Source organism: Mixophyes fleayi, chromosome 1 (assembly GCF_038048845.1).
Source record: "Mixophyes fleayi isolate aMixFle1 chromosome 1, aMixFle1.hap1, whole genome shotgun sequence".
Taxonomy (NCBI): Eukaryota; Metazoa; Chordata; class Amphibia; order Anura; family Limnodynastidae; genus Mixophyes; species Mixophyes fleayi.
This window is the reverse complement of record NC_134402.1, coordinates 178,073,129-178,085,733: the sequence shown is the minus strand read 5'-3', so window position 1 is coordinate 178,085,733 and position 12,605 is coordinate 178,073,129. Positions and strand designations below refer to the sequence as shown.

The 12,605-nt window shown below is 36.7% G+C and overlaps 1 protein-coding gene across 3 annotated transcripts in view; it reads left to right on the top strand.

Moving 5' to 3' along the window:
• The window catches only part of BMP2K (BMP2 inducible kinase), a 127,155-nt gene that overhangs the window by 62,176 nt on the left and 52,374 nt on the right, over positions 1 to 12,605 (top strand). For all 3 annotated transcript variants that reach the window (XM_075204562.1, XM_075204561.1, XM_075204560.1), the window contains exons 3-5: positions 8,176 to 8,281; positions 10,223 to 10,365; positions 10,943 to 11,064. In XM_075204562.1, the coding sequence (XP_075060663.1) occupies positions 8,176 to 8,281; positions 10,223 to 10,365; positions 10,943 to 11,064 (371 nt within the window). The remainder of the gene's footprint in view (positions 1 to 8,175; positions 8,282 to 10,222; positions 10,366 to 10,942; positions 11,065 to 12,605) is intronic.

The following is a 12,605-nucleotide window of genomic DNA, read 5'->3' as shown; positions in this document are numbered from 1 at the left end:
ACTGCAAAAGCGATCAAAGAGTTTTTTAAGGCTAACAAGTGGAATGTTATGCAATGGCCAAGTCAATCACCTGACCTGAATCGATTGAGCATGCATTTCACTTGATGAAGACAAAACTGAAGGGAAAATGCCCCAAGAACAAGCAGGAACTGAAGACATTTGCAGTAGAGGCCTGGCAGAGCATCACCAGGGATGAAACCCAGCGTCTGGTGATGTCTATGCCTTCCAGACTTCAGACTGTAATTGACTGCAAATGATTTGCAACAAAGTATTAAAAAGTGAAGGTTTGATGTAGGATTGTTTAGTTTGTCCCATTACTTTTAGTCCCTTAAAAAGTGGGAGGCACATATGGAAACCGTTGTATTTCCTACACCGTTCACCTGATTTGGACGTAAATACCCTCAAATTAAAACTGAAAGTCTGCAGTTAAAGCACATCTTGTTAGTTTCATTTCAAATCCATTGTTGTGGTGTATAGAGCCCAAAATATGAGAATTGTGTCGATGTCCCAATATTTATGGACTTGACTGTATATTCTTGAAAATCGATGACAGTCCAAGAATGTATCTTAAATCACCAGTATGTGTAATGTGTGTATGTGTGTGTGTATATATATATATATATATATATATATATATATATATAATGTGTGTGTGTGTGTGTATATATATATATATATATATATATATATATATATATATATATATATATATATATATATATATATATATATATATATATATATATATATATATATATATACACACACATACCACAACATTAAAACCAATAGCCTAATATTGTGTAGGATCCACAAGAACAGCTTTAACCCATTGAGACATTGACTCCACAAGACCTCTGTGGATCATGGTATCTGGCACCAACAAGTTAACAGCAGATCCTTTAAGTCCTGTTGCGAGGTGGGGCATTTATGGCTTGGACTTGTTTTTCCAACACATCCCACTGCTGCTCAATAAAATTGAGATCTGGGGAATTTGGAGGCCAGGTCAACTCCTTGAACTCCTCAAAGCATTCCTGAAATGTTTTTGTAATGTGGCAGGGCGCATTATCCTGCTGAAAGAGGCCACTGCAATCAGGGAACACCATTGTCATGAAGGGGTGTACTTGGTCTGCATCAATGTTTAGGTAGGTGGTATGTGTCAAAGTAGCATCCATATGAATGCCAGCACTCAAGGTTTGCCAGCAGAACATTGCCCAGGGCATTACACTGCCTTCACTGGCTTGCCTTCTTCCCATTGTGCATCCTGGCCATCTCTTCCCCAGGTAAACAATACACATGCACCTGGCCCTCCACAATATGTAAAAGAAAACGTGAATCATCAGACCAGGCCACCTTCTTCCATTGCTCCATGGTCCAGTTCTGACGTTTACATGCCCATTGTAGGTGCTTTCGGTGGTGGACAGGGGTCAGCAATGGGCACTCTAACTGGTCTGTGGCTATGCAGCCCCATACGCAGCTGTGATACACTGTGTGTTCAGACACCTTTCTTTCATAGCCAGCATTAACTTTGTCAGCATTGTGTGCTTTTTGTGGGACTGGACCAAATGGGCTAGTCTTCGCTCCCCACGTTCATCAATAATCCTTGGGCGTCCCCATAACCCTGTCGCCGGTTCATAGGTAGTCCTTTATTGGACCACTTTTGGTAGGTACTAACCTCTGCATACAAGGAAAACCTCACAGGACCTGCTGTTTTGAGATGCTCTGACCCAGTCATCTAGCCATCAGAATTTGGCCTTTGTCTCTCAGATCCTTACGCTTGCCCATTCTTCCAAGCTCAAGAACTGACTGTTCACTTGCTGACTAATATATCACACCTCTTCACTGGTTGCATTGTAATTAGATAATCAAATGTTATTTACTTCACTTGTCAGTAGTTTTAATTTTGTGGCTGATTGGTTTATATATATTATAGAGAGTAAATTTAAATAGCAGGAGTACATGTCATAGTAGAGTTTAAGATTTTACTATGTTTACTACTAATGTACAATGCAGTCTGATTGTTTCAGAAGTTAGTTTTGGTAACACTATATTTAGGAGCCTTACATCTGACCCTTGCATCACCCTTGTAAGGAACAATCTGTGCACCAGCATGCAGTGTTCATGCAACCCAGACATTTTCGGAACCGATGGTTATCTAGTCAAAGTTGTGAGAGAACATGACCAGCCAGTCATGTTACTGCATGAATGCACTGTGCTTGCTCTATAACATCAGAATAAAAAAGGGAAGTTACTATGGCCATGAGGGCCACATGTGACCTTTGTCAGGGCTTCTGGACTGAAAACTTTTTTATGCATATTAATGTGAGTTGGAGTTTTCATATTTCTTGCAAAAATGTCAAAGATCCAGTTACACTTGGTGACCAGATAATTGCACTGCACTCATGCCATTTAATTATCATGTTTCAGTTAAAATTATAACGTTGGTCATCTACTGGGTCAGTGTGGGAAAGTGATTGGGTGGATGTAGTTTAATGGCATTTAACATGCAGCAAGTACTCTTAAGAGGATCAATAAAAGATAGTAGACTGTGTCACCATCATCATTCTTTTCAAAACGTCCGTGAACAAAACACGTAATCGCTTGTTACTGTTTATCCTATTTTAAATTTATTTAGTAAACTTATAGATTTTGTTTTGATATTAGTTTTTTGATGAAGGGTAATATACTTTTTAGACATCTATAAATTAAAAAGAAATCATTTTACATATTATGATTTTTTGTTTTGAAGACTAAGTCACACACTGTGTTGGAGGTACAGATATAATTGAATCTACCCACCATACTCCCACAATCACCCAGGCTGAGGACTCACCCGTTCTCTACTGCAGCGTTATAGTCATAGATCATGACAATGACATGCTGTTTTCTAGAATCATCATTGTACACATTTTTTAAGTGATCCTACCATACTGTAGATTACTAATTTTTATTTCTAAAAAATCCCTCTTTAGTTTTTTTAGTTTTGAAGCTACAAATAGGTACCTGTGACTGTAAGCCAGGGTTCCCCACATCCAGTCCTCAGGATTCCCTAACAGTGCAAGTTTTTCAGGTTAAAAGTGAAATAATTAGTACGACTTGTGGATCTTTTACAATATGTCAGTCAGTAATGAGCACACTTGTGCTCCAGCTAGGAGATGTGGAAAACCTGCACTGTTAGGGGGGCCATGAGTACTGAATCTGTAAAACCCTGGTCTAAGCCATTTGCAAGCATTTTGCTGATTGTTGTGGTAGACAAGCAGCATTTGCAATGTACCAGGAGTCGGATTTTCAAGTTATACAAGTGTGTCCATAGGGCAGCACGGTGGCGTAGAGGTTAGCACTTCGCCTTACAGCACTGGGGTCATGAGTTCAATTCCCAACCATGGCCTTATCTGTGAGGAGTTTGTATGTTTTCCCTGTGTTTGCATGGGTTTCCTCCGGGTACTCCAGTTTCCTCCCACACTCCAAAAACATACTGGTAGGTTAATTGGCTGCTAACAAATTGATCCTAGTGTGTGTGTGTGTATATGTTAGGGACTTTAGACTGTAAGCCCCAATGGGGCAGGGACTGATGTGAGTGAGTTCTCTGTACAGCGCTGCAGAATTAGTGGCGCTATGATCATTCATATAAGGGAACTCAAACTCTGAGCTTGATTCTCCGTTTGAACTCCCTGCAGTCATGTGATAGAGATGGCCTGAATCAGGAGTGACGCGGTAAGGGTGGAGTTTTGTAAAGCATTAAGATAGCATAGTCTGTTACAGGTATTGATTGGTTCTGTAACTTGAAAAGTGTAGGAGGTAGGTGGGTGTTTGTAATAAAATTGTAAATTTAGTGTATGTGTTCATTTGCTGTGTGTAAAGATGATGATGTTTTCAAGGCTATATTTATCCCCCCATAAAATCACAAGTACTCTATATAATATGAAGTAAGGCTGATGTCATATGGGTGAATTGTGCTGTCTGAGATATTCAGAGCTCATCAGAACCCAGCACTTAAACTGGCTTATGTGGGCAGGAAATTAGGCTAAAATATACAGGTGAAACAAGCCTAGAACTAACTGTGCCATCACCAGTGGCCCCCAGCTTTCTTCCTGCTTTTATTGTCCAATTTATTTGTTATAGCTTGTAACACTTGTTTAAATCGCCCCCTGACATGTTACAGATATGTCTAGTTCTTTGATTAAATGTACTGTTTTAGCTTTCTACTTCGATTAAGGGTAGTGTGCAGCCCCTTTGTCAGTGATGGGCCGCTCTGGGAAGTCCTCCAGCCTTCATAGATTGATGTTACGGATCGTACCTTTTGCCTCCTGTGAAAGTATTGTTTTTGTTGTAAGTCAGCAGCTATTTAGTTAATGGCTGTAGATTGTATCTATTTTGCCATTTGTGATTAAGTGGAAAGAAATATTCTCTCTCCTTTTTAACTGAGTGTCTATTGAAATTACAGTATGATTTGAGTACTTCATTTTACCATTATATTTTATATTTCGTTTTAGCTGTCTTTTAGTTTTTAAAAGCCATATGATTTATTTTTAGTTTAATTTATTTTTTCTCTCTTCACATCGAGTCATCCAGTCTTATTGTTGATAGCTGCACTGTCAGGTCAGAACATATTTTCTACTTTGCCAACAGGAAACCATATACCTCACATGACTCCCTATGTGGTAAATCACAAATGTACTGCACATAACTCTTATGAAACAGATGTATCGGCTTCCTATTACAGTAATATTGTGCTTATACTGTAGCTACAGTACTTTCTGTTGACACCAGTTCATGTACTTTTAAAGTTTTTTTGTTTCATAAATTGTTTGCTTTTTGGCATAGATATTTTGCATTAAAAGTCACTATAAAAACATATTGAATTCCCTAATTTTTAGCATGTTTTGTCAATGTCCACACTGTCAGGAACTAAAGGAAGAAGGTTAATTGCCATATTTTCCCCACAAAATCCATGTATTAGGCTTGTTAACTTCCCTGTTTAATCCATTGCATATTTTTCATTTACAGAGTTATTTAAGGCCCTAAAATGTAAATTGATTCAATATAAAAAGCAACGTTATTTTTTCCTTTTGTGATGTCACCATTTGTACTTTCTAGGTTGCATTGCATTAACTTGTATTTTAGAAGCATTTTAATCCTTCTCAGGCTTCCTCACTCACATTCTATCAAAGCAGTCCTGCTAGGGATGGGACCGAGAAAAAGCATACATACAATATATTTAGTTTACATAAATGACAAATGTTAATGTACTGTGCCTTTAATTATACAGCTGCATTATTTTAATATTCATAAAAATGATTCTATTTTAAAACGGCATCTTTATTTTTTCTTATCTTGTTTTGTTGACAATTGCCAACATAGAAAAATTAATAACAGTTAGTTTTCAACTGTAAATATGATTGTTGACACAATCTATACAAATTTAATTTAAGAAACAATTTTTTTGTGTGCTATCTTTTATTTCTTATGGGTGTCCCAATAATTTAGGTCTAGATATGCACCACTAACAAGTACTGCTTAAAGCTAGGATGCTCAATGTAGACACTAATTATTTATTTTATATTGGGGCTCTATGGTTCATTTTACAGTTCATCCTAAAACCTCTGCTTTGTGTTGGGGTGAAGGGGAGGAAGGATTCTCCTAGTTTCTCTCACTTACACCCCTACTTTCACAGCCATTTTGAAGTGCTCAACTTTCGTCCGTTCTATAATACACAAACAGAGGACCCCCTGCATGGAGTAGCACCCAGGCCTCCGTGTAGGGGTAGGAGACGGTTAGTAGCATTTTACGTGGTAATGCAACTATAGATGACAATTAAACCCCAAAGTCGACAGGTAGATAGATAAACAGACAGACCCCTGCTGGCAAGTTTGCATTCCATGTGATATCGTATAAGTGAAAAAACCCAATGCAAACTTGCTGGTTGATGTGTACTTGTTGGTGTTTGAATTCACGAGCACAAACTTTTTAGCTTTGCAATGCTTCAAGATAAAGAAACTATACCATTCTCGTCATTGGCAGATTTCTCTAGAGGATAGAAAAGACTATATGCTGACCAACTTTATATAAGCCTAAATACATCAGTTATTTCATGCATATTATATAGCTCACTAATTCACAGGGTAATGCCAAATAGTGCTTTTACTTGGTCTTTAGAATCAGATGTGTATTTCCCATACATTCACATTAGTCACTGTAACACTCTTATATGCCCTTATTAGGTTACCATTGCGTAAACCTAGTAAAGACTTAGGCTGGGTACACACTGCAGGTTTTGCAGACGATAAACAACAGTTAGGTCCGATATCACATTAGTTTGTACCGACCATCATCTGTTATCGTTCTAAACCTCATCATATCGCTTGATTTGATTTTATAAACGGACTAAAAATGTCTATAAACGATGGAACGATGTTGGGCAAATTCTGCAGTGTGTATGCACTCTCTACCAGCAGCCTAGGCAGATCCCCAGAGAGTTTACAGAGTCGCAGCATTTCAGCCGATGGTTATGGCAGATGAAGAGCACAGATCTGAAGGTCACCCTTGTAAAACGTTTATAGTGCGTATACATGAATCTGCAATGAATCAGTTGTTAGTGAAATCGTTAATGATATCACATTGGGAAAAAAAATCTGTAGTATACCCATCCTTAGGCCATATAGCTCAAACAAATGTGCTATATATACTGTGTTATGTTTATGTGGAGACCGTAATTTGAGAATACAGTGATATTGAATAAACACACTTGTTTAATCACTATATCCTTCATGTTGCTGCTATATGACATCTTTTATGTACAAGTAACGAGGAAAGTCCCATTTAAGCATATAATTAGGTTATAAATAATTTAGTGTAAAAAGTTTAGCTGTTCTCCGGGATTGTATATTCTGGTATATGGAAACATATATAAGTAAATGTTTTGTTAAACTTTAAGAAAAAAACAAACAATAAAACACACAAACTTGCTAATTAATAATATTTAAAGCTGATAAAAAGCCCCGCTTGATCTTTGCCCAGCATGATGCAAAATGTTTTTGTGTTTTGGAAGTGTAGTTTCATTTATTTACAAAAACTCCCTACTAAATTCCCCTCTATTTCTAAGTTTTCTCTTCCTCTTTAAAATGTAACCACATTGTTTGCATTTCTCTTTATGGTTGATATGATTTGTTTCCCCAGAGTTCTATGAAATTGAAGGCTTCTGTGTTTATGTAGTGTGTCATTTACAGCCTAAACTCCCAGAATAAAAGGGTTCTTATTGTTTATTTTGCTGTACTGTTCAGGAAAGGAACCCTATATCGGCGTTATATACTCTAAAACAAAAGTAGATATAATTATCTGTAATTCCAAAGTTTTTAATACTATATGGCATAGTATAGTATAGTGACTGTATCCAATAAATAAAATTGGGCTGTGCATATGCCAATTGTCCCCTGCCTGTCTTAAATGGCAAAAATAAAGTGGGTTCACCAAGAAATTGTTAAAGTGTGTTCAAAACAAATGTGCTATAAGAGGAAAACCAATGCATAACAAAATTGTAAAACTTGGTTTAATCATTGAGGTGCAAACCCCAGGATATAAAGGAGTTAAAATGGGTTTGCCGCCAATGGACACCTGCGTGCGTATTTTTTTTTAAGAAGTGTTCTTCAGTTTCTTACAACTCCTAAGAAACTATGGGTGATGATTATACAATTCATGTGCAGGACAAGAGAAACACGAGTAACTGTACTTTGTATCATTCCTCAAGGCTGAAAAAAAAACGTGAATTACATTTGGTGTTTGAGGTCATTGAAGAAAAATGTATTCATGTTTTGTGGCATGTCTCTAGACGCAGCATTACCAATGTTGTGTGATTTAGGGTAGTTAAACATTGTGTGATTTCATTGTTTGGAAAACACTTTAGAACACCCTAAATCTTATATGAGCTTTTGCATTCATATTGCATATATATATATATATTCTTTTCCTGCTACGCCAGGAGCTTGGGAAATGTAATGTAATGTAAAGCACACTCAGAGGGAATGTACTTTTTTTTTTTTTTTTTTAAATCTGCATAAATTACACAGCATAACGAGCATGACAATCCCTATTTTCACGTAATGAAAAGTGAAAATGAAAAAAGTGTTGTCTAAAATGTTTCCGTTGCAATTTATACATTATTTTGTTTATCTTTTTCAGAAAGAGCTATCCGGCCATAAGAATATTGTAGGATATTTAGACTGTGTTATTAACTCTGTTAGTGATAATGTCTGGGAGATCCTTATCCTTATGGAGTACTGTAAAGGTAAAAATAAGCTACCGTTTATTATAGAAATAAATATTTCAGTATTGCTTATGAAATTGGACATTGTGTTTGGCGTGATATGCGAGAAGTGTCACGTTGCAACATCTCCTGTTCGTTACTCAAATACATCCTTTTCTTTGAAATAATGTAATTGTAGACCATATGTAGAATGGTAATTTTTTTAAAAAAAATCTGGCATTTTGACATATCTAATAGATTTAAATTGTACTATTCAATTCATATGCGTATTTGGTTTACCTTTTTAAACAGTGACTTGGCCTTATTCAGAACACCGCAATCAAATTAGAATATCATATAAAGTAGTAAAGACCTAGTGTGATCCTTATCATCATGCTGAGCACACTGTGTGTATAGCTGGGGCTGTATTAAATATACATGCGTAATGAATGAATGTGCTTTCATTCGCCATGACGAACAGAGCCCTGATTCTCCTTTGCCAAGGCTCTTCCCTCGGCAGTGTAATGATTAGGGCTAACATAGATGGTTCGGGGAAAATCTATATATATGGCTCCTATATGTCTCCGTTCCCGGTTTCAGCTAAACGTTGTTAACTCTCTGTGCCATTTTCCTGTAGTTCCTGAAACACACACATTAACATAAGTGGAGATGGGTCTCTATTAATCTAACATTGGATCTTAAAAGGAAGTAAGGTGTGGATGTTATGACCAAAGTAAGCTTCATAGGTGTACTTTAAATTTGTCAATTCAAAATTATTGGGGCCATAATTAATTATTATATAGTCAAATCGTCTAATTTGCTACCTCCCCCTGTACTGCCCTCTCACTACCTCCCACTTCTCCTCCACCTTTGCCTCATTACTTTGCAAAGCCCAACATTTCATCATTTAAGATGGGGATAACCCATGAGTGACCAGAAGAGTGACATAACTTTTATTAAAACTCTGTTGCACAAATTTGATTGAAATTTGGACAAGACGCACAGGCAAAATGTTTTAATGTGTTTTACAGAGTTTGTGCACATGTCCTTGCTGTGCATGCAGTGCAGTTATATCACACTGAATGCATGTATAACACAATGCAACATTGAACATTGTTCTACCACAACCTCCTCATTGACACACAAACACTAATAAATCACATGAAAATGAATTTAAAATAAAATCCTTGTGTATGAGCCTTTAATTGACACACTCTTTTAACTAATCTGTATGTTGCTGCTTTGCATTTTTATGTAGGTGTGTTAGATAAGAGCCAGCTGACAGCCAGAGATATTACATTCTGAACTAGCTTTATCTTTGACTGATGAACTGTTTGTGCACTGACAAATCAACTCAGTGTTTCTTGCCTGTAGGGCACCTTACAGGAGGGTGAGAATGCTTGAATCATAATAAACACAAAATAGGTTTCAAACTCAATGAGGGCTTCTTAACACTTCCAGATCATGAGCTTTTTGCCTAGGCCTCCTTGTCTATGTGTGTGTGTGTATATGTGTATATATATATATATATATGTATGTATATGTGTATATGTATATGTGTATATGTATATGTGTATATATATATATATATATGTGTGTGTCTATATATATATATATATATATATATATATATATATATATATATATACACACACAATTTTTTTTTTATTTTTTTTTTGGAAGCTTCATTTGGAGTGTATGTGACTTAATTTCACAAAATCCAGAAGTGTTGCAAATCTGGGATGTAAAAGTTGTAGTATTTTATACTATAAATTCTTTTATGAAGTATTCCTGGAAACTGTTAATTATGAATTAAAGGAAAATTGATATTCAGTCTGCATTTTTATCAGAAAAAAGACCAAGTCTACCACTTGTGCACCAAATTTTCAGTAAACACATAATCAAATAGGCCTGACAATGTCTTTTGTACTTGGTGAAATTGACTCTATTGTTTTGCACTGAAAGTTTACTTTTATTTGCCAGCTGGACAAGTTGTGAATCAAATGAACCAGAGGCTCCAATCTGGATTCACGGAGGCCGAGGTCTTGAGGATATTTTGTGACACGTGTGAAGCGGTTGCCAGACTTCATCAGTGCAAAACTCCCATAGTTCACAGAGATCTAAAGGTAACAATTTTTTCGGCAGCACAGATGCAATTTATGTTTCCTAGACCTGCATATACAGAATATGGAAAACCTTTCGTAGTATTAACTTTTTAAACTTATGATCATACTGCTAAAAGAGTGGTCCTCCAGAGTGCTGGAAAATTTTCTCTCCCTGTGTCAACAACAGGTAGAAGAAGAATTGCAAACTACACTGTATTAGTTTTTTTAATATGGTTGCTTATGGCCTCTGTATTAAATAAAATAGTACAGCTTTGTTTGATTTTCAAATTTCCCGTATTATTGACATGACAAGACAATCTAGTTAAGTGCTGGTGGATCTCCACGTTCTGCTAGTTGCAGGAAGTGGGTAAGGTGGCTGAAAAAGCAATTTGGGATGGGCAATATTATTTAAAATATCATACTGGCTTGTAATAAAGATATTCTCTACAGTACACTTTAAATGAATCATAGTTTATATGCATATTGTATGAATAACATATAATTCCGAAGCATTGGTTCTGGTTTTGATACAAAATCTGTTATCATCTGTGCCCAGCATCTTATGCGCAGTTGTTTTTTGTTTTTTCTTGTCTTCAAGGTTGAGAACATTTTGTTAAATGACAGTGGGAATTACGTGTTGTGTGACTTTGGCAGTGCAACAAACAGATTTCTTAACCCTCAAAGAGATGGCGTAAACATAGTGGAAGAGGAAATTAAAAAGTAAGTGAACATGGAGCAATATATGGCTAATGAGGACCTTTCGCCAGGTGCTAAATTGCTTTTTTTAAATTTTTAGTTTTATTTTTGGTTTACAACATGATGCATTTTGCACTGTGTAGTCAGCAGAAAAACTAGGTTGTCTCCAGAAGAACTAGGTAGTACAGGGGGAAAAAAATAACACTGATGGACCTAGCGACAGGTCTACTGGAAGTGGATTTGTTTCTTTAGTGTAAAATGCAAGTGAATGATTTTTGTAGCCGTTCATGTTATTATGCATCTAAGGTTAGTACAGTACGCGAAGAGCATTTTCCCTGAATGTGCACTATAAAAGAAGTCATACATCCCCTCATTTAGATGATGGAGTCTTTGGTGCACTCCTTAACTCTACTTTTGTAATTTTATAATGCATTACATCGTGTAGATTAAGACATATGAAGATGTATATGCTCAATAATTTCACCGTGTGATGAAATTGGGGTACCCTGTATACTAGGTAAGATCTTTTCATGCTTTGAGAGTTTGCATGGACTTAAGCCACACTAGGGATGGCTATGAGCTCCTCATTTTTTTGCTGTAAGCAGAGCTAGAGCTGGCCTACTGAAGCTGGAATGGAGCAGAATTGAGTATGGAGCAAAGCTGTGGTGTTTGGAGCTGGAGCTTATCCTCTGTAGCTTATCCTCCTTTCTCCTGGATGAAACGTCTGAATTGAAATGTATAATTAGAGTAACATTTATATCATACTTGCCAACTCTCCCGGATCCTGGGTATGTCTCCCAAACTCCCTGGAGACTATGACAGCACCCCACATCTGCCCACTTCCTAGTGAAGTGGGCAGAATTAGATCCAAAATGCAGCGATTCTTAGGGAATCGCTGTAAAATGATGCGTCATTACGTCGCAGGGGTGGCGCCAAACTGCTGTGAATTGCATAGCCCCACCCCCGAGACGCCCACCTTCCCCAGGCAGCTTCCGGATGCCTTTAAACAGACAACAACAAGTACTTAGCGGGCGCTAATTAACCTAATATACTGATATCAAGCTGCAGCTGATCTGCGTAGGTTCTGGATCCTGCTAAAACACAATAACAAAATAGAGATGCAGAAATAGCGCAAAGCTTGGTATCTAACAATTTAATAGCTTATACAAAGCTTAAATGTACATATATAATAAACTGATACTGCAATATATTAGAATAAAAAGACCAAAAGTGCAGTGAATATAAGGCACATTACTGGTTAAAAAATATGATAGTCGACAAATATGATTAATATCCAGTACACATTGGTTAGACAATTCCATGAAATATACTACATTTACTTACAATTGAAACTAAACCTACAACAGAAAATCAATTTATTAATAGCTCAGAAGCTAGTGAAATGTAGCTGGAGCAGCAGAGTGAAGCTGCTCTTGAGCCAGAACTAAGCTAATGTAGTCAGTGTTGGAGCAATACAAGGTCTATGTCACACCACACTATGGACAGAAAAGTAATTTCATTATTTGGATGAGTACAATTAGTGTTAATAGCAAAAAAGCCAATCT